The 26,671-nt window shown below is 43.4% G+C and overlaps 1 protein-coding gene across 5 annotated transcripts in view; it reads right to left on the reverse strand.

Annotated features, from left to right (window-relative positions):
- CDV3 (CDV3 homolog) overlaps positions 1-23,400 on the reverse strand; it is a 36,204-nt gene extending 12,804 nt beyond the window's left edge. Inside the window, exons 1-6 of one of the 5 annotated variants that reach the window (XM_075921912.2) lie at positions 22,678-23,400; positions 19,349-19,428; positions 14,852-14,988; positions 10,810-10,969; positions 9,110-9,159; positions 6,792-8,729 (exon numbers count right to left, since the gene is read on the reverse strand). In XM_075921912.2, the coding sequence (XP_075778027.1) occupies positions 8,713-8,729; positions 9,110-9,159; positions 10,810-10,969; positions 14,852-14,988; positions 19,349-19,428; positions 22,678-22,878 (645 nt within the window). In that variant the 5' untranslated portion in view covers positions 22,879-23,400 and the 3' untranslated portion in view covers positions 6,792-8,712. Of the gene's footprint in view, positions 1-6,791; positions 9,160-10,809; positions 10,970-14,851; positions 14,989-19,348; positions 19,429-22,677 lie in introns of those variants that run through there. The other 4 variants (XM_075921913.2, XM_075921915.2, XM_075921911.2 and 1 more) reach the window with 4 other exon arrangements.
- Positions 23,401-26,671: the final 3,271 nt, after the last annotated feature.

Here is a 26,671-nt window from a genome sequence, read left to right on the forward strand (position 1 = left end):
TTTTAACAGCTCATATTTGGGTGCCATGGTGACAAAATACCAGCAAAGGGAGAGGATGGTGTAGCAGAGGAGACAGGCAATGGTAGCCAACTTTCATCCCTCTTTCTCTCCGGCTTAACGTTCACCAAAGCCAGACAGCTTCAGCAAACTGGAGTCTGATGCATGTCCCCACCATAACCACCTGGTCTCTCCACAAACATGGGCATCATCAGCAAGAACTCTAAAGGTAGACCTTAAATCCCCAATGTCAAATGAGATACAACTTCAAGAAAATCTGTGTCAGTTACATTTCTACACACCTGCTCCTTGGGCTCCAGAGTCCTCCAGCTGCGGTTACTTGATATGCTGATATTTAGCGTTATCCACTTACTCTTACATCCTACCTGTTCAATAACATATTCTTGCTCTGTAGCCTTACTTCTATTATTCTTCTCTTTCCCAATGGGAGGGCACCTTCCCTCCCATTACCCTGCCCGTGTTACTATTCCATAGACATCCTCCTAACAACAGAAACACAATCAATAACCAGGATTATTACTATTATCGTTTTTGTCCTCCTCTCTCATCTTCTCCTATTGTCACATCATCTTCTCTTAAATCAATCTATAAGCTTTCCATGGCAGGAACTAGGCCTTCTCATGTGTTTCCTGTATAAGCAGCCAATTAGCATAATAAGTAAATTCTGCAAGAATGAAATCATATCAGGGAACATTCCTAGTTCACATTATTTAAACAAACATTTAAAAACTGTAAATTGTAAAAGATGGATATTAAACAATACGAACAGAAGTTTATTTTCATTATGAGGTTTATAAAATGACAAATTGATTTTAAATAGATTCTATGCAAAAAAAAAAAAGATATGTCAATATGTTAGGGTTGCACAATTACACAAATTGAGGAAATGCCAATTAAAAGTTAAACGCATAATCGTTAATATGCCCCTTGAATGTATGGATTATAAGTCTATAGTTACATGATCCCATAATACTTAAATATAATATAATGTATATTACATTTCATATATATGCTTTCCCTAAGTAATAATACTGTAATGAAAATTAATCCAGGTGTCATATTTTATTATAACTGAAAGAACCAATAGCACTGGACTGATATATTTGTATACTCCACACACTATAGCACCTTCTATCAAATGGGTCTCAACGCACTTTATGAATTAAGCCTCACAACACTGCCGTGAAGGCACAGTGAGGTTACATTATTTGCACAGGGTTCTACAGCAAGTCAGAGGAAGAACTGAGAACAGAACCCAGATTTGTTTCCCCAACCTATGCCTTAACTCTTCTCAACCATTCTTCCTCTCATGTTCTTGCTTGTTTTGGACCAGATCTTCCATGTCAGTATTCCGAAGTGTGTTACTCTTTTTCTGAGTATTTAATACATCAGTACACCACCCTAAATATCCATAATCTAGTCATGCAACCCCATGAAACTTCACTAAGCTTGATATACAGTGAATTATACCTGAACAATTACATATAAGAATTTCACCAACATACTATTAGAAATGTATTTATCAAAAAAGGAAATATGGGTGTCTGTGTTCCACTTTTATCTAAGTAGTTGGAGGGGGGGAAGGAAATTATTTTTTTAATTAGATCTCAGAATTTGCTATTTTGTAAATTTCATTTAAGATCATGAATCTTGCAACTTGGCACTATTCTAATTTACTGAAAACAGTTGTGGTAGTTTACAAGCTTGATAAGACAATGTATAGATGACAATTCCACAACCTCGACAACACCATTTTCCCATATGTATTTTTTTCATTCTGATGCTCCCTCAGCTACAAATTTTCAAGCTTTCTTTGCTCTTATGTGCACCCCAGCCCCACCCCCAAAGAGCCTCCTGCCACTCCGCACTGCAGTCTCTGTATTAGAGGCAGCAGCAGCATGGGGTGCCAGACAGGAGCTGGTCCGTGAGGGGGGCCAGTTTAAAAACCAGCTCCCCTTGTGGTCTGGTCTAGCTGCCTGTTGCCCCTTACTGCTGTCTTTGAGAGGTAGCAGCGTGGGGTGGCAGCAGTTCTTGTCCAGGCAGGGGGCTGGGCTTCCAGACCCGGTACAAGACAGAACTGAGCCAGGCTGTCTGGCTCCTAATACACTTAAAAGGCAGAGCCATAGCGGGGGTAGGTCCCAGACCCGGTGCAAACCAGGACTGAGCTGAACTGCTGTCCAGCCTGCTAAAAAATTTACTGCTGGGAGTGAGGGGAATGAAATGCATGTAGTCTATAACATTAACCTATAAGCTTTTGCTTATTGGTTAATCAACTACACTATTACATCCCTAATAAGCACTGCTCGCTCTTCATCAATGCCTTAGCATTCTTCTTCATGGAAGCTATTGCATTTTTCCTCCAACACAATCCTCTTCTCCTAACCTGTGTACACAATTCTTTACCCATTACAGGCAGTCCCCGACTTATGTCGGATCCGCACTTACGAACGGAGCTTTCTCGCCCCGGAAGTCGGGGCGAGAAAGCCCCGTTCGTAAGCTGCTCCGGTGCCCCTGGTCTGCTGGAGACCGTCTCCAGCAGACCAGGGGCACCGGGCGGGTTCCCGCGCTTCTGAGGCTTTGCCAGAGCAAAGCCTCAGAAGCGCGGGAACCGCTGCTGCTGCCCCTTGAGACCCGGTGCCTGTGGTCTGCTGGGGACGGTCCCCAGCAGACCACAGGCACCCGGACTGAAGCCGCAGCCGCGGGGGGGTCCCGCGCCTCTGAGGCTTTGCCAGAGCAAAGCCTCAGAGGCGCGGGGAACCGCCGCTGCTGCCGCTCCAGTCTGGGTGCCTGTGGTCTGCTGGGGACGGTCCCCAGCAGACCACAGGCACCCTGACTGAAGCCGCAGCCGCGGGGGGGTCCCTGCCTCTGAGGCTTTGCCAGAGCAAAGCCTCAGAGGCGCGGCACCCCGCTGCCGCTGCGGCTCTGCTCCCCGTGTCCCTGGTCTGCTGGGGGGGGGGGGGGCAGCTAGTGTGCTCCCCCCCCCCAGCAGACCAGGCTTTTGTTTTGGACTCTGGGGCAGAGCAGCTGGGGCGCTGCCGATTGGTCCTGCAGCGCCCGTGGGCACTACTGGACCAACCCGGCAGCACCCCAGCTGCTCTGCCCCAGGTCCTGATTCAGTCGCTGCTGGTCAGTTTCAGCAGCGGCTGAATCAGGACGTCTGGGGCAGAGCAGATGGGGTGCTGCTGGGTTGGTCCAGTAGCACCCCAGCTGCTCTGCCCCAGGCGTCCCCAAGTCAGCTTCTGCTGAAACTGACCAGCGCTGACTACAGGAAGCCCGAGGCAGAGTTGCTCTGCCCCGGGCTTCCTGGAATCAGCTGCTGATCAGTTTCAGCAGCAGCTGACTTGGGGACGCCTGGGGTTCTTAAGTTGATTCTGTATGTAAGTCAGAACTGGCGGTCAGTTTCAGCAGTGTCTGAATCTGGACGCCAGTTCAGACTTACATACAGATTCAACTTAAGAACAAACCTACAGTCCCTATCTTGTACGTAACCCGGGGACTGCCTGTACTTACAGTCCTTTTTAAATGTTCTCTCCCCTTTTCAAATTGTTTCTATAGCATTGTGCCTGAAAATAAATACACACCTATGTTAGTGCTTGGAAGTTCCTTCCTTAACATCTTTGCTATCCAAACTATCATTGGATATATAATTTGTCAGTGGTGTCTTGTGCTTGATTTTGACATTTGCTATAAACTGAATATCCTTCCCTCCCCATCTAAATGCTAGCTCAGTGCAACACCATTCCTTCTAAACATGGATCTTTGAGTTTTAACTTCTACTTTCAATGAAAATGTGTTTTTATACTTAACTCTACACCAGGACTACTCAACTTTGGAAGCCCCAGAGGCCACAATGATACTCACAGCACATGCCAAGGGCTGCAAAGTAAGTGTAGTTGCATATATATTTGCATGTACATGCAAATAGCTTCACACACTGACAGGCATGAATACAAAGATTGAAGCAAAACTACACAACACAGGCCCATTTAAGTTAGTTTTGCTGATATTAATAAAATGCAATATTTATCCGCTTTCCACCCGTGACAGTACTTTTAATGAGCAATGACAGTCCAGGAATTTAACTACTAAAATGTACATAAACAGACCATTATATTGACTCGCCGTAGTGGAACGTGTTCCAGCGGAGGCCATGTTCAAAGGATCCCACCTGTGGGCTGTGTGTTGAGACCTGCATAAACCCAAACCATACCGTGGGCTGAAAAAGGGCCATGGGCTGCATGAGGGCCGTGGGTTGAGTAGCCCTGCTCCAAACAGAACAAAGTGTTCTTCAGTTTTTACCACCAAGTGAACATTGTGCCCCAAACAGCTGATTTCAATTACTGAAATTTTATAAGCATATTTCTACCACCATCTCACTTAAAAACCCAGATTCAGCAAAAACTGTTGTTTTGAAAATGCCTATAGCTAGTCTTACCTCAGAAGTTATATAGGAAGACCAGAGATTGAGCATCCTGCAATTAAATTAAATTTACAACAACTCTGAACTAAAGAATGAAGGTGCTTCTTTTGTGCTCAGAAAAAACTCCCACTTGTGCTAAAGGCCTAAGAAAATTATTTTTATTTAGCAAGATTGTCACTAATATCAAGCAGAGAGATTTGTTTTCTGAAGTACATTTCTTTAAACAGCTCACACTAATGAAAGGTAAAGGAATGTAGCTATTGAGAGTATAACTAGCACTGAAACTGTATTAAGTCAATGAAAGACTCAGTTGCTTTTGAGTTTTAGCACTTAGATATAGAGAAAAATTCTTTTTTTTTTTTTGCCTAAGATATGCTGACTTTCATAGCAAGAGTAAGCAAACTTCCTCCCCAGGGTCTTGCCTTCTTTGGTGCTGTCAAATTCAGAGCAGACCAAGCAAATAGGATAGGTTACAAATTTCAGCAAATTGGAAGTGTATGAGTTTCCATGAACCAAAGACATATTCCAATATGAAATGAGTCCATGAGCCCTATACAAGATTTAAATGAATTATTTAAAAAAAAAGTATATTTTTAAAAAAACCTTACTACAGTTATTATCCTGAACAAATCTGATTAAACTGTTTTGTAGTTGGCTTAAAGTAGTGAAAAAAAATACAGGTTGAACGTCTCTAGTCTGGTACTCTCTGGTCCAGCAACATCTGTAGTCCAGCATGATTTTAGTTAAGCGGATGTCCACTTATCCTGGGTATGGCCACATTTCCCAGGAGCCCATAAAGTTTTACAGTCACCAGTCCTGGCTCTGTGTCCTGCGCTATTATTTAGCTCTAATCTACCCCTAAATATCTTCTAAGAGCCCAGTAAGCAGTGGAAGTGTCAATAATAGTACTTGATAATACTGACGTCTTGTGGTCCAGCAAATTCTCTGGTGCTGTACTGGTTAGGTCCCAAGGGTGCCGGACTAAAGAGGTTCAACCTGTACTAGAGATGTTAAAAATGTATGTATTCAAGTAAACATGTAACCACTAAAACTTCCAGCAGTTGTATGTTTACCCTTTGGGGGGAAGCTTCCTAGATGGTGATATGCATGGCTTAAAAGCTGATACTGAGACAGCAGGGTGTGGGCAGGCTGTAAATGAGAATTTTCTTCATTTTAAATAAGGCTTCAGAGCTCATGCATAGTTTTTAAAGTGACATTTATCAGTGTGTTAAAGTAGACTATAGCAGCCATATAAATCTGAATCTTATTTGAGACAGGTCACTGTACTTTAGGTAATTTTTACATGTGCCAAGAGTGTGATTCAAAATAACATTCATTTTATTGCAATAGGATGCTAAATATAATTCCTTAACAAAAATTTAAAAAAAGGGAAGTTGTGACTTAATTGGATTTTGTTAGACTCCCTGAACACACTGCTTAATCAGAGAAGTCCCTACAAAAATTCCAGATTCCTTGTATTGTGAAGATATTCTAGCAAGTACTTAGAATGACACGCATTGGCTGTGTCTACACTGGGACACTTATTCCGGAAAAGCAGCTGCTTTTCCGGAATAAGCTGCGAGCTGTCTACACTGGCCCCTTGAATTTCCGGAAAAGCACTGACGATTTACTGTAAGAAATCAGCTGCTTTTCCGGAAAAACTATGCTGCTCCCGCTCGGGCAAAAGTCCTTTTTCTGGAAAACTGTTTCGGAAAAGGGCCAGTGTAGACAGCACAGTAGTCTTTTCCGGAAAAAAGCCCCGATCGCGAAAATGACAATTGGGGCTTTTTTCCGGAAAAGCGCGTCTACATTGGCCACAAACGCTTTTCCGGAAAAAGAGCGTCTACACTGGCAGGCTGCTTTTCCGGAAAAGCCCTTTTTCCGGAAAAGTATCTGTGGCCAATGTAGACGGGCTTTTCCGGAAAAAGGGCTTTTCCGGAAAAGCAGCCTGCCAGTGTAGATGCTCTTTTTCCGGAAATACTTATAACGGAAAACTATTCCGTTTTAAGCTTTTTCGGAAATTCATGCCAGTGTAGACGTAGCCCTAGTGTTTAGCCCACTGTGTGTCCCCTTTTCATTCTATGGACACTGCTGAGAATGCCACTTAGGTCTAAAAGATTATTTGAATTAGATACAATCCAGAGGCCTCAGTCTAATTACCACACTATGTGAAGGATATACAGGACCAAACGTCCCCATGAGCTGTTAGCTGTGTTTCTTTGGACCTGGATTTGAACTTAATGACTGCACACACCTCATTATCTGTCACAAAGCTATCCAGTTACCCTGCATTTATTTAAATGCTACATGGTGTACACTAGAACTACAGGTAAAGATTCATTAGACTCCAGGATCCATGTATATTTCCACTTTATTAGATTTATTAATGTTACAGGTTTTCTTGCACTGCCAGAACCATGCCTGAGAATTCAAATAAAGGTACAATGGACAGCCTCATCTACCCATCATACAGTGTATTAAAAACTTGATTCATGTGCATTAACGATCCATTAAAATGCCAGAACAAAGTTGGGAATTTAGTATATCGGATATCTACCATGTCATCAAGTGACACTTCCATTTACAGCAAAGAACAATCTTAAACTTTTTAGTGACAAAAAAACATGTTTTGTTGGCAGAGTTCTTTCAGGGAAGATACATGGCTCAGAGTCCAACGGTATCAAAGTCAGTCTACTTTAAGTGGTTTTGATTCTCAAAATTAAATCTTCAGGTTTTAAACTTGTCTTGAGCGGTGTACCTAATCACAGCTGCTAGTTTGGACATTTACTGAAAAAGTTCACTCTGGAAGGACTTTAAGGCCAGTTCTATTCCAAGCATATTATGAGAACAAAGAGAAAGCCCTGACCCCACTGAAGTCAACAGCAAGAGTCTTACTGACCTCAAAGGAAATAGACTTTATACCATCAGCAATTAAATCAAAGGAAACTAGCCACATAATTTCTGCATGAGCCACCAAGCCTCATCGTCTATAGGTGAAGTACTGCCACATCACTAAGATTGCTTTGCCATTGGAAAATATGAAGTAGACAAGGGAATTAAGTCTGCAGCTCCTCCTTTTGGCATTCACATTTACAGGGAGAAACCTAGATTTGGAAAGAGGTGCTTACTCTCTTAACTAGCATACTAAAAACATACTGAATGAAGCAAGGGGAAAGACAAATGGTGTGGAGAATTTGGGTGGTTGTCATTCTTTTTCACTGTATGGAAACTAGTGGGTATTACGTATCTAATAGCTTTAGCATACAAATACCATTTTATTTATCTCCACTAAATTAAGCCAGAAGTGACCAGAAACTGAACAAAGCTCTCAACTCCTTCCAATGTCACTAGGTTTCCTCCAGTTGAAAAAAATGCCATTTAAAATGAGGATTTTTGCATGTAAAAGTTTGCAAGCTCACAAGGTGACCAGAAGCAGCCATAAAATTAAATCTCACCAGGTTTGAGGTTATCCTTCCCTCGGAGACATATCAATTTACCCATACAAGACAGGATTGGTTGGAAACAGCTGTTACTTTTGCCACTTGTGCCACAACAGAAAAACTCATCTTGAGGTTAATATTATTACTGCATGTATTTTTTTTAAAACTACATTCTGAAAACTACAGTGTGAGTACGGGCTTCTGCTGTGTGCCAAATTAAATCCTACTGCAGTCCCAGTCCCTCAGAAAAAGAGAAGTGACCCAATTATGAAAACCAAAATAAACTTATCACTATTAACACACTTCACATTTTTACTCGCGTGTACTGCAATTCTATACCAGAAACAGGGAAGGCATTTTTTTGAAGAACAAAGAAAACACTTAAACACAACTGTGAAAATGGCTAATGCAAACAGCCCTATCAATCTCCCACCCCACACACCCTCCAATTTCGTATTGGAATGAGTTTTGTTTTGCAGTTATCTCAGTACAGCTCTATCTAAAAAGGTAAACAAACTACAGCTCTGTACTATACTTTGTTAATTTTTGAAAGTGGTATGCTCCAGAAAGTCTCTAGTAGGCTATGGCTACACATGAACGGATTCCTCAGGATGGGACACCAGACAGATTTCTCATTAAGGTCACTTAAATCTTTGTTATTTATAGCAAATCAGAACCAAATGGCTGACTTCTGCAGGATTTCTGACAGGAACCCAGAAGAGAAGCTGGTTTCAAGTTTCAGATGGCCACTAAAACAGTTGTAACCTTCTTTTCCAGAAGTTGTGATCCACATGGTGTCCACAATGAGTGCAGCAAGTCTGAGGTAGTCAACCCTTACGAAGGCTCAGTATCTGAACATAAAAAGATTTTGAAATGACCACTGACTGTAGATACTTTTTCAGAGTATTAAAGAACACTGATGAATCTTGTTCAACCATTTACATCAATTTCCCCCAAATCCAATGGAGAACGGTGTAACACATTATGCTTCCATAGTGCGAGAGCAATCACTTATGTCAAAGTAGTCTGCACTTGCCGCAGCAGATCCAGCAGAAATAAGATGGCATGTTCATCATAGTCGTTAGCTGTAGTTTAGTTACCTTAGTAGGAGGGTTACCAAAAAAGCATTCCTTAATTGTAACGTGTATGCAGCACTACTGATCCCCAAGCACAGCATATTGGTTGTCTAGCTGAAGTTTAAGTGCCTGGTTTTTTGAGACCTCATCCCTACCTCTATTTTTGTGTTTTACTACTTCAAAGCTCTTCTCCATTTCTTTATCCCTAAGGGAAAATAAATGTAGTCAGTAATTGTCTTATTCACTAGCTTCTGAATTGTGAAATTCCTAGCCAATTTCCACCCCAAAACCAACAAAATTACACTACAAATGCAGAGTAGAGATCTAAAAAAAAAAAAAAAAAAAAATATGTATAAAAATATTAACTGTGTAACCAATCAAAATTCTATCACTTACATGGTTAACCATGGGGCTGCTGGTCCCATGGCACGATGGGGCCAACCAGGGTGGAGCAGCCCCTTGCCTACGGCACACGTGGAGGGGCTGCTCTAGTTGCCGGTTAATCGGTAAGCATCACCTGGTAAGAGTGATACTTACTGAGTAACTGGTTACGTCCCTATGCAGAGTTTAAGGAGTTGGCTGGATTCCACAGGTTATCCATGTATTCCCCAAGAGAACAGAAGATTGCATAAACTATTTCCAGAGGAAAGTCTGTGCCCTTTCTATGCTATTTGTTCAGATTACATTGGTGATTTCATTTGCATAAATCCATTTCAATTTGGCACATTGTGTAGTTCAAAATATATGGTTTACACTTTCAAACCATTCTACAGTGTTTCTCTCAAAGATGATAGAAAAATATAGGTCCATTCCCCTCCCAATGATGTCTGAACATTGCAACATGAAGCATACCCAACAGTCATGTAGAAGAGATGGAAAGAACTGCATTGCAGTTAATTTGTTACTCAAGTGTAATTCAGAATTTCTCCTGCTGGTTTTTAAAATTAACACTGTCCTAGGGCAGCCTAAACATCTTTGACAATACTGTTTGCCAATTGGCAGATACCAAACTAGACCAGAAAGGAAGCTTATATATTGGTACTGTGATGTACCAGTCAATGCCACATCAAGATGTGATAGGAGCAAATAAGTAAGAGGTCTTGTTTACCCTTCAGCAGGGAAGGAGTCCATGGGAGGGACAGGGAATTCAGGCAGTGTCAGTCTGGAGTCTCCTTAAAAAGTCACTAAAGGGCATGATATGGCCCTCCAAACTCATGGATAATATAACAACTTCAGAAAGACTGCATTGACAATATTCTTCCCTTTGCTCCACACAACCCCTTTTGAAACTGTCCAGGACAACACAGCATGTTGTTATCAATTCCCTACTGACAGCTGCGACAGAGCACTGGTTAATATGGAAAGGAATTTGACATTGTCAAGATCAGCAGGGTTTTATTTAAGGAAAGAAATCCCAGAATGTAAGGATAAGACCAAGGAGAATGTTAATCACCTAGTGTAGCCCTCTCCTCAGTGAAAGAAGTCCCACTCCTCAGATCTTTGAGGAACATTGGGAAGGTGGGAATCAGTGTTACCTGTAAGACGTGCACTTGGGCACCCACCCAGGAGATTCCAATGCCATCCAGCTGATTAACAGAGCACTCACAGTCATCTACTGGTGGTGCACGTCTGCACATGTGTTGTTGCACATAACGTTTATTCTGCACATGAATGGAGCATTGGTGGATATCTCCATAAAGTCACAGAAATGATAAAATTTTAAATCCCAACCCCATCAAATCATTTCTGCTTAGACATCTGGGAAAGACCATGACCTGACACCAAATAAGGAGTTAGAACTGATAGGAAAGCATTTTAAATAGGCATCTGAGAGAAATTGATACAATATACTTACTTTCGGCTATCTAGATGCTTGGCAGTGGATTGCAGCGATGGAAACTGTGTATCACTGTAGATCTCTGGTGGCCCTTGTGGTGCTCTCCGTGTCCTGGTCTCCCTAGCACCAGGCGGTCGGTATACACCACTGGACTGCACTGGTTCAGGTGGTTCTGTAACTGGAGTTTATTAGCAGAGTTTTAGACAAAACAAGTGTATAGGCTCATTTTTTCATCTCTGGCTTAGGACCCTATTTTGTTATTTGCTTCCAATGGTCAGATATTCTAATAGGAGTTGGTCTAATACATAATATCTTAGTTTCAGATCATTAGTGAGTGTTTGAGCATGCCATGTAACAATCCTATCCAATTAATGACTAGAGCTTTTTACATTAAAGTGCAGTTTTAGAACTGCAACATATAATCATAAGTGGTAAAAGACAGTGCACAGGATTTAAGAGTAATTTGCTAACATTTGTGATTACTAGCTACATTTTAAGTTACTGTTGTATTCCCTGTATTTCCCAGCCTATGGCCTCAAATCAAACTGAAGTACTTGCTAACAAATAATGAAATGTAATCTATTGTAAACTCGTAAAGGAGGGAATATACACCTACGTGACACTGCTAGACCCAGTGACTCACCCCCATTAAGTTTAACTTTATTTTCTAGTTCCAAAAACTTATACATCCCATCGTAAGAATTAAAAAGTTTTAAATTTCCCTGATAACATAAAAGAGGGTTTATTATAACAGCAGCCAATAAAATAAAAGTATAATTTAGCATTTTGTATTGAAGATGCTATTAAGTAATGTATTTGTTTAATAGTTTTTAGGTGCAGTTAGTTTCTGGCCTTTCAGTTGTTCTGTAGGTTAACAGGGCCCTAGGAGAAACAGCATCAATGAAGCAGGATTATCAGATTAAGAGAGGAGTTAAATTTATGTTAATAAACTTCGGGGGTAGCCGAGTTAGTCTGTACAGGATAAACTTAAAAAACAAGAAACGGTTTGTTAGCATTTTATAGACTAACCAAAAATGTAGATGCTATCATGAGCTTTCGTGGGCACAGCCCACTTTTTTTAAACTCAGGTCATTTGAAGAAGTGGGCTGTGCCCACGAAAGCTCACGATGCCATCTACATGTTTTGTTAGTCTATAAAGTGCTACCAAACCATTTCTTGTTTTTTAAGTTTATTCATGTTAAGAAAATTGATCTGGGGTTAAGTATATCTATTACCTTTAAATCCACAACAACTCTGCCGTTTACACTGGGAAGTTTACACATCTAGGTAGATTTAGTAGTGTGGCAGACAAGCCACATCTGCAAGTATTGAAGTCAACAAGCCTGATCTGGCAGAATTCCTTTGGAATCAGGGGGAGCTGTGCTTGAACAAGAACTGCAGAACTGAGTTGTTTTTCTCACTGATGACTATTTTGCCATTTTTAAGTATGTTTGTTTGTATCCTCTGATGAAGCCTTTTTAATCCACTCAAGATATACTTAAAATGCTGAAGGGAACTGGTTGCTCCCTCACAATCAGACAGCTACATGGTTTTACATACTTTAAAACTTCTGATGGGAATACTACAAAAGATCTGAGTCAAACCCCTCGTCATTTGCCTCTTTGTATGTCTCCATTGGAAGTCTGCTTAAATACCTGGGTACCTGTCAATGAAAAGCACTAAAGGTTTTACATTTACATAATTTCTAAACTCGTACAGAATCCTTTACAACAAGCATTTGTTCTGCTGTGCATTGTTGATCAACTGTCGCATAGTCCAGGAGGCTGCTTGTCCAAACTGAACTTGGATTATGAACTGTAACCATTGTAGTGATTTACACCACAGGATGAAAAGGGAAGTTGGCTCAGAAAGAAGCAACAGTTGCCGTCTGTATCCTATCATAGTCCAACCACATTTACAGCTTTACATCTAGGATTCTGCTTGTGCAGAAAAGTAAGCTGTCAAAAGCTGAGACAAGGCAGTTCTAATCGCAACTCAAATCTCCCTCAATAACTCAAGTGAGAAGTGTACTGAGAAAGCAAGAGAAAATTTAGAATACATAGTGCTACCTCTACTAATTTAAGTCATTTTGGACTGAGGTAATATTTAAAGTCTTCCCCCCACAGAAGAGATCAGATGACAATCTTTTCACTAAGATCATACACTTCTGCCAACTGATTATGAATAATCATGGTAACAGTTTAGGTGTGAGAGAGGAGGGAGATCAACTGAGGAAACTAATCTTAAGTTTGCAAACTATACCAATTGAATATTATTTTCCTTCATACCATTTCTGAAAGGTATTTTACTCTATATTCAACTGGAAACAGAATGATCGACACTTTAATGTTTTTGGCAACCCTATTAATATAAATGTTCCTGTCAACATGGTTTCTGTAAAGGGAAATCCTGTCTTACTAATCTGTTAGAGTTCTTTGAAGGGGTTAACAAACATGCGGACAAGGGGGATCCAGTAGATATACTTGGATTTTCAGAAAGCCTTTGACAAGGTCCCTCACCAAAGGCTCTTGTGTAAATTACATGGCCATGGGATAAGAGGGAAGGTCCTTTCTTGGATTGAGAACTGGTTAAAAGACAGGAAACAAAGGGTAGGAATAAATGGTAAATTTTCAGATTGGAGAGGGGTAACTAGTGGTGTACCCCAAGGGTCAGTCCTGGGACCAATCCTTTTCAACGTATTCATAAATGATCTGGAGAAAGGGGTAAGCAGTGAGGTAGTAAAGTTTGCAGATGATACAAAACTGTTTAGGATAGTCAAGACAGAAGCAGACTGAGGGACTCCAAGAAGATCTCACCAAACTGAGTGATTGGGCAACAAAATGGCAAATGAAATTTAATGTGGATAAGTATAAAGTAATGCACATCGGGAAAAATAACCCCAACTATACATACAGTATGATGGGGGCTAATTTGGCTACAACAAATCAGGAAAGAGATCTTGGAGTTATCGTGGACAGTTCTCTGAAAACTTCCACAGTGTGCAGTGGCGGTCAAAAAGGCAAATAGGATGCTAGGAATTATTAAGAAAGGGATAGAAAATAAGACCCAGAATATCTTACTGCCCCTGTATAAAACTATGGTACGCCCACATCTTGAATACTGTGTACAGGTGTGGTCTCCTCACCTCAAAAAAGATATTTTTAGCCTTGGAAAGGGTTCAGAAAAGGGCAACTAAAATGATTAGGGGTTTGGAACGGGTCCCATATGAGGAGAGGTTAAAGCGACTGGGACTTTTCAGTTTAGAAAAGAGGAGACTGAGGGGGGATATGATAGAGGTCTATAAAATCATGAGTGGTGTGGAGAGGGCGGATAAAGAAAAGTTATTTATTAGTTCCCTAAATAGAAGAACTAGAGGACACCAAATGAAATTAATGGGTAGCAGGTTTAAAACTAATAAAAGAAAGTTCTTCTTCACACAGCGTGTAGTCAACCTGTGGAACTCCTTGCCAGAGGAGGCTGTGAAGGCTAGGACTATAATAGAGTTTAAAGAGAAGCTGGATAATTTCATGGAGGTTAGGTCCATAAAAGGCTATTAGCCAGGGGATAAAATGGTGTACTTGGCCTCTGTCTGTCAGAGGCTGGAGAAGGATGGCAGGAGACAAATCGCTTGATCATTGTCTTCGGTCCACCCTCTCTGGGGCACCTGGTGCTGGCCACTGTCGGTAGACAGGATACTGGGCTAGATGGACCTTTGGTCTGACCCAGTACGGCCGTTCTTATGTTCTTATGTCTAAAATATTAATTCCTATCACAACTCAACATAACCATATCTTAAAATCAGAAAACTACTTTTTAAAAAATTTTATGCCTTTGGCAGAACTACGTACTTCATTTCATGGTCTCACTGCACAGACAGTGTTAAAGGTTTGGTGTGAATAAGCAGTCCCATGCAGTGATACTTAGGTGAGTTTGAGACTACAAACATTAACAGGGAACTGCGGTACTGGTGTAATAGCCAAGATTTTGAATTCAAGTTCTTACGAGTCAGATTTCAAGTTGGTGTGCCTTTACAGGCTACTGAAAGCCAAGAAAAGATTACCAATAGTTTCAGCAACAGGTGCTTGCACAGGAGCTGTCTTGTTCCATGGACCAGATGCTCTTTCCACACCACTGCCAGACTCCTCCCAGTTGTCACCTGGTTCTTCTCTCTTTTCACCTTCATCATCTTCTTTCTCACTAGTGGAACAGTAGTTAGTGTGTTAGGATGAAAGACTTAGAGACTTGCCAAAAACATTATACAGTGTGTGAAACAAGACTGCCTTATTATCAATATCATTCTCATTATTAGAGAGGCTAGTCTACGGCAAAACAATTTAACTATCAAGCCCTGGCACATGCAGTACCAACATTGGTAACAATTTCACATTTAATTAGTTATCTAATGAATGGGAATACAGATACCAAGACATAGGATATACATAATGTACTAGCTGGTCAGTTTTATGCTGATCCTATGTTTTCATCTTGCTCTAAATTTTTATAACAAGATAGTTAGGCACTGTGAATTTTTGGCACTAGGTTGAGGTGGTGATGAGACACTTCACACTGAGAAAGGAGCAGAAGAATGCACACTTGTGAGCACCACTTTAGCAGGATGTTTCTGCCAAAGTGATCTCAAAAGTAAGGGGCATCAACATTTAACTGCAATTTTGAGGTATGAATTAGTTTCACTGTAGTGACTGAAACAATTTATACCACAGAATTACTGTGTGTCAGCCTGAAGATTCAAGAAACTCTAATAAACCACTAAGATTCCCTGCAACCATGAGGCTAGAAACAGCTAATAAAAATCTTACATTCTGAAGTACAATTCTGTGGCAAGTGATATTTCCTGCTTGCAGAATCCATGAGATTTTTTTCCTTATGCCTGTGAGTCACACCTGGTTGGTAGCTTTTAAATTGTATCTTGGGTATTAATTAAGGGATAGTGAAGTAATTTTTTTAACTTTACATAATGATTATACTAATTTTTCATAACATTTACTGTTGGTCTGTGAAAAACCAAAACTAATTAGTAGGATCAGGTTATCAGATATGCCAATAGCCACATTAGCTAAGCATTTTGAATGTGGATACACTTAATTTAGCAAAATGATTTAGTTTGACTTGAGAGGAAGTTATCCCGACTTCAACACAGAATGTATGTACAGCAGTAGAGCCTCAAAATGAGAAGTATATACACGGATTAAAATCTCTTTATAAAACTTTATAAAATCTTCCATGCTTTACAAAATAGGCCAATGACTTCATGGAATGAGTCATAATACAGAATTCAGGCCTTAGATTTCTGAACTGTAAAGCTACAAGACACCTATACACAGTGCTGACTGGTTTCACAATATCCTATGTCAGGACCGAGAACTTTCTGCTGAAGTAACGGTTTAACAAGTAGTGATCTTTATAGGAAACAAAAACCAAGCTGGAGAAAGCCTGAAATCTAGGTATTGAAAGAGAAGCTTTCAATAAACAGATTGTACTGTATGAATGGGTTTTAAAGAACTGAAGATCTATTTAATTTGTGGGAGCATATTCAGGAATCTCATTTTATTACATTGGGTACTTCTAGCGTCCATGACTAGCATTGTGAGAAGTGCCCTCTTTCCTTGAATGTATGGAAAAAAACTTTCTGCAGGGACTCTCATTGAAAAAAATCATATCTAGAAAATGGAAGCCAAGTCCTGATGAAGGCTTGATTAACAATCTTTTAAGAAAAAAGTAGAGATGATCATTAAACTAGTCCCTGCTAGTTACTTCCCTTCAGTCTCTGATCAATTATACTTATCTGAAAGGTCAAATTAAGACACTCAACTCCAGCTACGCTAATTGTGTAGCTAAAGATAACTTATCTTAATGTGACTTATGGTGCAATCTCCACAGCAGGAGACTGACGGGAGAAATGCTCCCACTGACTTCCTTTACTCCTTGTGAGGACTAGGAGCTCCAACGACTATGGATGGGGTCATCTTTACTAGACCCACTAAATCGCACTCTAGAAGATTGACAGCTGCAGCGTTGATCTTCCCATAAATAAAGATGTGGCCTAAGTGATACTTGTGAGTATGTAGAAGGCTTGATTGGTGAAAAAATTATTAAAAGGCACACAACAGGACAAGCAGTTCTGAGGGAAAAAGACTGCTTGGTTAACATGGAACTATCGTTATGAATTAAGAATTAGCCTTTTAGAAAGATAAGTAGTTCAGACTAAGATTAGGCAAAAAGTAGTAATTAGTAGTTTTGATGCAAGATTTAGGCATTTTAATGTGGTCCCAAATTTCATAAAGTTTCAAGCACGTGTCCTCTAAAAAATCCAGTTAACAGATATTCAGTGGAGAGATCTGCTTGATAATGGACACGAATGCACATGAAAATGAAAAATGTTTCTTTGCAATTAAATCAAGGGGAATCCTTGGTAGAAGATACTAAAATGCCCCGTAACCTCAAAAGAAAGCGGCTTAGAGTTCTTACTGGACAAAACCCAAGAAGCTAGTAGCTGCATTTTTCACTTTATTCGGGGTGACGATGTTTTGGTTGAGGACACTTACTCATTCATCCCACAATCCACTCATCAAAAAGGAATGGAATGGATTCAGTTACTTCTGTGGAGGCAAGCAGGGACCCCTGATGCAAATGAAGAAACTGGATGAGTCTGACTATCCTGTACTGATTTGTCCTCTATGACACTGTCTAGCACAGGGGCAGGCAATCATTTTCGAAGGGGACCACTTCTCAAATTTTGGAAGTGGCCATGGGTTTACCTGGAAAAGGCAGGGCCTCCAGCAGAAGGGGTGGGGATGAGAGCTACCCTACCACAGTGCTACTCAATACGTGACTCGCAGCTGGGATCTTTTGAACATGTCCTCCACTGGGAACACGCTCCACAATGGCAAGGCATCTCCCAGGCAGAGTGAGCATTGAAAGACACAAGCAGACGGGCTGGCTGGAACACACGAGTACAGAGCGTCGACGTTTCTAGCCCCCAGGGAGGTGGGGCCAGGCGCGCCGAGGCATTGTGGGAAGTACTGGCTGCTTAACATTCTGGGCAGAGTCTGAGAGGTGCAGACTGGCTCACACTGGCCACGTTTGGGTCTGGCGTCATGGCTTAAAGCTTAATCTTTGTATTCATGACTGTCAGTGTGAAAGAAGCTATTTGCATGTATATTCAACCACACTTAAGTTACGGCCCTTGGCATTTGCTGTGACTATCATTGTAGCCCCCAAGGCTTCCAAAGTTGAGTAGACCTGTCCTACTGGGAGCTTTGCTTGGCCTGGAGTCCCTCCTTCTTGACTTCTGACCAATAGAAGGGACCTGGAACAGATGGCAAGGTGCTGGGGGCTAGCCTCCTCCCAGAGTTGTCTGGAGTGGAGGCTTACAATTCACTTAATACAGCTTGCAGCTCCTGCCCCCTTCCCTGCTGTTAACTAGGGCTGTCAATTAACACATGTTAATGCCTGCGATTAATGCAGAGCACAATTAACTTGTTAATTGCGGACATTTCCACGGCACTGCCCCTTTGAAAGGCTGGAGCAGTGTTTCCAAGGGGAAGCACTGCACCAAGCTGGGGACTCCAGCTGATCCTGGGCTCCTGCGGAGTTGCCCTTTCGAAACACTGCCTCTGCGTTTCAAAGGGGCAGCTGCATTGAGCCTGGGGTCAGCTGAGGACTCCAGCTGAACCCTGGCTTCCATAGCGCTGCCCCTTTGAAACGTCACCGCAGCACGTCAAAGGGGCAGTGAACGCGATTAATCACAATTTTTTTTTTTATTGCTTGATAGCCCTACTGCTAACCTGTTGCCTGGCAGCTGCATTGAACAGAAGCATTGAAAGGGCTCGCACCTCCCAAGCAACAAGCCAGTGGAACCAAGAGCTGTGAGCCATTTCAATTGCTTCTGTTTAAAGGGCTTGCACCTGCTGGGTGGCTGTCACCCAGCAGGCACAAGCCCTTTAAGTACAAGCAGTTAAAAGGCATGCACATCTCTGTCTCCCAGGCAACGTGCTAGGCAGCAGGGCCTGGAACTGCCTCGCAGGCCAGATCAAAGCCCTAAGTGGGCCAGATTCAGCCTGCTTAAAGGCTTTTGCCCACCCCTCGTGTAGAAGAATGTGAAGGAAGTCTTCTCTAAGATCTGAACCTAAGATGATCAGTATTCTGGAACCACAATCCTGCTAGTACTACTGTTGTGCCAAAAAGTAAAACTGTGTGTGTAGCTGGAAACCCCAACAAGAGAAATCTAGGAAATAAGGATGAAGAGTGAACTGGGATACAAAAATACCACCTGGAATACGTACTAAGATAATCTTGAGTTATCAATTATATTAAGTGATCTCAGAGTCTCCTTACTGAAAATAGATTTCCATTTATATATGTAGAGTTTCCCACTCTAAATTCACCTTTTGCCTGCATAGAATTATTGGCTAGAATGTATAACAAATCTTTACTAAACTAAATTCTGCAGAATTAAATCTCCAAACAAAAAAATATATATATTATAGCAATGTGCGCCAATGTTTTTGCTGGAAAAAAAAAAACACAACAGTGGTACCTTATTTGCATGGACTGAACTCTAAGTCCACTGTAGTCAATCTCTTCTTTTTGCTCAAATTCCTTCCATTCATCCTCTTCCTGTACCAAAAGAAATGTTTACAATCTTGTTACCATTTCCATACAATGAAAGAATTGAAAGTGCAAGGAGAAACTACAGCACCAATGGGCCAAAAAATATGGAAAAGGAACTAAAATTTTAAAATTTCCTACTCATCTACTTCCGTTATCTGAGCTTAATATCTATGCATATTAAAATAGTCTTTTTGGATTTTAGACAAGAGATACAGCATTAGCACAATTCATGCTGTTCAGCATGGTTGTGATTTGTATAGATTAGAGGATTCTCATTTAGAAGTGAGGTCATACAAATCAAATTACCACAAAAAACACCAATTTCAGCATGAAAGTGTTATGATTGTAATTTAACTTTTAACGAGATCCAGAATATGCAATGTTCTTTTGCCTTTTAAGTGCTTTATAAGGCATGGCTTAGTAAAACACATGCACAGTGCAGACAAGGGTGATTTTTAATTAGCTTTCACCTATGGTTACAAAAATTACCTTGTGTGCATTTCACACTGGGAAAATCATGCAATGTTCTCCTGACGACAAGCACTTCTACTGCCTTTGCTGTTGACCATAATTTTGCCAAGTTGAAAAGTTAAATTTAAGATTCCAATTACTTTTATAACTTCCATTCAGAACCCCATGAACAACAGTGAAATTTTAAAGTTTTACCTTTCTCCTTGAAAAAGAGTTACAAGCAGCAGTACTAGTAAGCTTTGCCACTACTAGGGAATATGATAAATGAGGAAGAGAATGTATAAGAAACCCCCACCCCATTTCCACAGCATCCAAAAAAAACAGAGAACAAGTCTCATCCTTCCCAGTGTTTCTTGAGAAGGACTTCAAACCCCTTGAGGCTCACATGAAAGATAAAGACCTTTTATGCAGGGTCTTTGAACAGCACCCTCTCCCTACTCCCCTCCCCAACATCTGAAAGGCACAGGGCCTATCTTCTTATCAGATTATTACCCCAGAACCCTCCCCTTATCATGTAGGCCTATCTCTGGCAGGCAATTAAAGATCTGGTTTAAAGTAACAATATTAATAGCAAATTACTATCATGTTCCTGGGATTGGTTGCCTACAGACTTTATTCCTTCATGAAGAATGCTGCTCTCCATTTGAAGCAATTGAGATATTTTACATTACCTTCTAATGGCAAAATGTTGCCAGATCAGTATTTCTTTAATTAAAGACTTGTTAAAATTTTGTATTTTGCGTTTTGTTAGCTTTTCTGTGTTCTATTTAGAAAAGCCTAAAGTAATTAACTATTATCTCTATTTTAGGAATGTGGCCTGAAATGTTAAGGCATTAATCCTAGTCAAGTTATTAAGTCTCAGAATTCCATACATCCAACCTCTAACTTGGGGGAGAGTCTCAAACTCAGTTTACTTTAGGGACAGTGCCAGTCCTCAAATTCTCCTATTGAACCAGGGCCCTAGGGGGAGCCCAAGTCTCCACCTCACCCCCAGTGTATCGTCTAGCTCTGTCTGCCACCCGCCAGGGTTTTAAATCCTATTTAAAATCCCACTAGCCACACAGCAGGGCTAGAACAGCTGCTGCTAGCTCTGCATTGCTGCTGGCATATCCCTGTAGCCCAGGGGAGGTGTGTGCAGAATTGTCCCGTGTATAGGGCTCAGAGTGGTCGCCCAAGGCACTGTGGTTTTGGTGGCCTCATGGCAGCTGCCCCCAACCATCCTATGGAGTGAATGATCCTCCATACTCAGATTAACCTGCAGCACCCTGGGTAGGCTGGGGCTGGCAGCAGGGGTCAGGCCTCCGCACTCACTACAGGCTGCAGGAGCAACTGGGCTGGCCTGGGAGATCGCTGGCAGGGGTGGGGCTGGGGGTGGGGAGGGGAGGGAGACTTCTGCATCACTCCGCTGGTGCCACTGTGGTGAGTGCAGGGGGTCCACCTTCCTTGCTGCCCTGTGCCAGACCCCCCTGTTAATTCCCAAAGCCACATCCATCAATGGAGATGGCTTGGAGGAAGGGGTACAATGAAGGGGGGAGAGGAGGCAGTGCAGGAATGGGGCTTAGATAAAGGGTATGGACTCTCTTCCACCCTCCCCTCCATAGCCACCTGTAGGCAGGACTGTGGAACAGATAGGGCCAAGATGGCCCACGGGCTGAGTTTAAGACCCCTACTCTAACTAACCTATGTGAGGGATAAACTTCTCTGTGGGTAAGTTATTCTAGAAGATGGTTTATCAAAGCTTCCTCTGAAGCAACTGGAAATGCCTGTCAGAATCAGAATATTAGCTTAAATGACTGTTACATTTAGTGTATTACAGCAATGTTTGCATTTGCTCTTGCATGCCAACCTTTCACTTCATTCTTTTCCCTAGATTCACAAAAGCTGTCAGCAACCAATGCACTCGTTGGCAGAAATAAATGATTTAGCATATACAGATATGTGGTCTGTGGACCTCTGAACTGGAAGGGACCCATCTAGGGAACCATGCAGTACTTTTCTGGAGTCTGTGGAAGGTTGGCTAGTCACATGGTGATGGGTCCTCCTTATTTAGGACTATAAAATCACTTTAGTGAGCTAAATACTGCCCATAGATATACTAGACAGAAAAAACTTCTGGATTGCAAACTGAGCCTTTGTGAGTTTTGCCAACTGTGAAGCAGAAAGGTGCGAGCTACGCCGACGTGAGGCGTTTGCACACTAAAGCGGGTTTGCACACTAAAGCCCGCAGCAGAAACCTCGGCGTACTTATTTTCCTGCCATTACATTTCTATTCTTTGCATCTGCGGCAGCTAACTCCACCGGCTGAAAGGCATTACTGTCCCCCTCCCGGGATCGGTATGATCCGTGGTCGTTTCCGGCGCGCCCCGCCCCATAGCGCGACAGAGCCCCCCCTGAAGCGGCGCTGCCACGCGAGGGCTGACAGGCGCTCAAGGCCCAGCACGTGCGGGGCGGCCAAAGAGACACCAGCCGCCCACTGGTTCCCCTCCCCCCGCTCCTCCGGGCAGCCACCGCCCAGGACCCGCGGCCTGAGCAGGGCCTCGCCTAACCCAGCCCGCACCCCCGCTGAGGAAGGGCCCCGACCCACCCGGGCTCAAGCTCGGAGGGCCGCGCCAGCCCCGCAGCGGCGCCCTCTGCCGGCAGGAAGCCACCGCCGCCCACAGGAAGCGGCGGAGGGAGGCTGGCTGGCCGGCGTAGCCAGGGGGAGCAGGATCCCGCCGCCCCCACACGTACCCCCCCTCCCGCGCCACGGGCCCACAAGCGTAGCCCCCCCCCCCCGTGTCGCACCTTGACCACCGCCTTGGCGGAGGAGGCGGCGCTGGCGGCGGCCCCAGAGCTCCCCTCGGACGGGCGGGTTCCCCCCGCGGCGCTGGAGGCCGAGGAGGCCGAGGAGGCGGCGGCGGCTCCCCGGCTCCCTTTCTCCCGCCGCTTCTTCTTGTCCCTCTTGGCGAAGAAGTCATCCAGGCTCCGCTCCTCGGTCTCGGCCATGGCGGCGGCGGCGGGTGCTGCGGTTGGAGCCGGCTGCGGCCGGGCGTTTCTCGGTCTCACGCGCTGAGGCGGAGCCGCCGGAACTCCGCGTCGGCGCGAGGGCGGGGGGGGAGGAGTGGGTGAAAGAAAGAACCAACAGGTTGCGGGGTTTTTTTCAATTGGTACCGCCCGGCGGGGCGTCGCTTCTTGGCTGAAGGCCCGGTGGTATCGTCCAACGGTCACCGCTCGCGCCTCGGCTCGAGAAGCCCGTTTCGAAGCCGCCCCAACGTTCGGAGGCAGCGGTGTGCTCCCCCACGTTGGTAGTGGCTACCGCTTGACACAGCCTGCCAGGAACTGGAAGGGAGGAGAATAAGCGAGAAGCGAGGGGGTGGGGACAGGAGAAGGAGAAAAGAGCTCTGCGAACTTGCTAGGAACGATGTTGCGACATGCGCATGCGCCTCACTGCACTAGCCAATCGGCTGAGGAGACGATTGCTTTGTTGGGCCAATAGCCTCTGGAGTGAGCTGCCGACGTAGGTGCGTCACACTGCGTGCCGCCTGCGCAGGAAACCAGCGGCTCCTGTGACTGGTGCGACGCAACTCCGAACGCAGTCGCGGTTGGTTGAGTTACATTTTTTTTTTTGGAGCGTTGCACATGCGCGCAGGCAAATGTGGGCGAGCGGGGCTTGAGGTGGCCGCCCAGGGAACGAGGCAGCGCGCGAAGTACAGCACGAGCCACTCCTGCCGCTCGTCTGGGTGCAGCGGTTAGCGCCCAGCTCCCCCCCCCCCTCCCCGCCGCAAGGGCAGTTGTGGGGATGAGGGGAGGGGACAAAGAGGCGGCGGCCGGGCCGGAGCGTCACCGTATCCCCGCGTGGGATGGCTGTGCGCAGGGGTTACTGTGTTACATATTGCATAACTGAAGGCAGTTTTAAAAGCAGCTCCCCTCGTGGATCGGCTGCCTGCCACCCTGCTGCCTCTGATACAGAGGTAGCAGCACAGGGTGGCAACAGCCTGTCTGTGGGGGGAGGGGGCCTCAGCTCCCTGCAGACAGAGGCTGCTCCGTGGGATGAGGAAGCAGCCTCTGTCCGTGAGAAGCTTGGGCCTCCCCTCCCCACCTCTCTGTGGTGCTGTCATAGTGGGGGCAGGTGGCACCAGCACTGGCTCCTCCCTGCCCCCCTCGATGCCTCTAAGGAAACAAGTGGGGGAAGGTGGGTCCACAGAGCCAACATGCAACCCTTGAAAGCCAAATCCGCGTGCATATATGCTCCAGCATACTTACCTCACTCTCCATGCTGCTGCCTCTCTATCAGTAGTTGCAGTGCTGGGGTGAAGGGGAGGAAGAGGCACATTTGGTGCTCATGGGAAGCTTTAAGCCAGATCCTCACGGGCACCGGTTCCTGATCCCCTCTCTGTGTCTGATACAGAGGCAGCAAGGTACCTATGCTGACTGGTTAATCATGTAGTTGTCTGCACTATGGCATGCCTATATTTGACCTCTCATGAGAGAATAGGACAAAAAGTACCTGGTGTAAAGGGTACTTGGCCAAATGCATGAGGAAGAAAACTCCACAGATGCTCTTAAGTTGTTGCTAAAATGCCGATTACAGTCAAGGACCATAGAGAAAGCCTGGTGACAGTAATAGGGGACCATGCATCAAATTCTAATGTGTTTTAGATTGTTTACAATTATGTAGGGGCACTAGGCAGCCATCTATTTCAACCCTTAACATACTTAACTCACAGGAAACTAGCCTGAGAATTTAAAAAGAAATAAGGCCAAATCATACAATCCTTACATCATCCTGATGAGTCTTCCACATGCAGATCTGCCTCCTGTGCAGTAAGGAGTCTCAACTGCCTCCATGACCCTGTTATCTACCACCCTGATTCAATAGTGCTTACTGTATTGTTCAGGGTCCATGTTGAGGAAAGAGAGAATGAGTAGGTAGGCTGGAGGGAAACAAGGGCAAGTTGGGTGAAGGGAGTATACAGAGTTTCCCAACACTTCTATTCCCCTCCATGGAATAATGTGAAGAACTCTTAAAGGATTCTGCAGGGAGATTTTTCTTCCCCCAAAGCCTGTCTCACAGCTCTTCACACTAAAGGGGACAATCTGACTTGTAGAAACGTGCTTAAGTTCTTTATGGCTATCCTTAAGATTCTGTAAACATCAGTAATCTTGATTTTGCTGCAAGTATTTTATAATATAGTCGGATACATTTTTCAGACAATTTAATAAACCAAAAACCATCTTACAATAAGCATTCATCTGTATTAAGGCAAAACTTTACTAGGCAAAGGCAATGGAAGTAATTTAAAATCATACTTTTTAGCGCTCTGTGCGAATAATTCATTAATAAACTATTTGGATACTCCCAGATCATGGGCACACAATATATAGAGCTTGTACAGTTTGCCAGATGACAACCATTAGTCAAAGGACTATATATATTAGAGTCTATTTCAAACAAACAAAGAATTCCAGGAAGATAGGGCACAAGCAAGATCCAAGGGCAATGTCCTGGTGAAGTCCCTCACAGCTGTTCAGTGGTAGTAATTTAATGGGATTCCTGCCAGAGTGTTGTCATTTGAATCTGCTTGAGGGCTTCATCCTTCATATCAGCCTCTGGCTATTAGGTAATTGTTATAAATTCAGAGACTCAGAATTGAAAGGGGAAAAGTTTTCTTGTTTGATCCTTCTAGCCAAGAGTTATCTGTATGCACTTAATGATAAAGAAATGTTTTTATTAAGTTCTAAGGTTTTATGAACAGGATAACTGCATAATTATAGTCTGAAATCTTCTCAGAATTTTTTTTAACATTCTTTTCAGCAAAAGACTGTTAAAATCAATCCAGTAATAACACTGATGTACTCAGATTTAAACATTAGGGGCTCGTCTACACTGGCCCCTTTTCCGGAAGGGGCATGTTAATTTCAGCTATCGTAGTAGGGAAATCCGCGGGGGATTTAAATATCCCCCGCGGCATTTAAATAAAAATGTCCGCCGCTTTTTTCCGGCTTTTAGAAAAGCCGGAAAAGAGCGTCTACACTGGCCCCGATCCTCCGGAAAAAGCGCCCTTTTCCGGAGGCTCTTATTCCTACTTTGAAGCCGGAAAAAAGCGGCAGACATTTTTATTTAAATGCCTAGGATTTTACCCTAAACTGTATGTTGAAAGTGGCAATAGAAGTAAAGCTGAATATGGGAAAGTTAATGGAAATTATGCTTCTTTTAAAAACCAGTTTGAAACACATCCCAGTTTAAAAATGTTAGCTACAGATCTACATAACAATCACTAGAACAGGGTTGGGGCAAAAGTAACCTGGGCTGTAGCCCAGACACTCAAGAAGCCAAAGTCAGCAGCCAGTTTTGAAAATTTTTCTTTTAATTTTCCTGAGCCTCAGTTCCCCATCTCTAAATATGCCACATTAAGCACTTGTATTGTGAAAATAATACATTAATATTTGTATGGCACTCAGATATCCTAGTGATGAACACCAGAAAAGACTATAGTTGTAGTCAGAAATACGGATGTACGCGACTAGTTAACTATCTGATAAGCTTATCGGATAGTCGACTAGTTGCTTCTCTCCACCCTATGCTGCCTCTAACAGAGGCAGCAAGGTGGGGAGCAGGAGCTGGTGCTGGAGGGAGCTGGCTAAAAAGCTGGTTCCCCCTGGCACCATCTTCGTGGGGGGCAGAGGGGTAGCAGGGAGCAAGCGTGAGCCAGGAATCAGTTGATTCCTGGCTCATGCCCAGTCTCAGACCCTGAGCCTTTGCTTTGAAAATGTATTAAGAGTCAGCAGACTCTTAATA

This window comes from Pelodiscus sinensis, chromosome 2 (assembly GCF_052426305.1).
Source record: "Pelodiscus sinensis isolate ZL-2025 chromosome 2, ASM5242630v1, whole genome shotgun sequence".
Classification (NCBI taxonomy): domain Eukaryota; kingdom Metazoa; phylum Chordata; order Testudines; family Trionychidae; genus Pelodiscus; species Pelodiscus sinensis.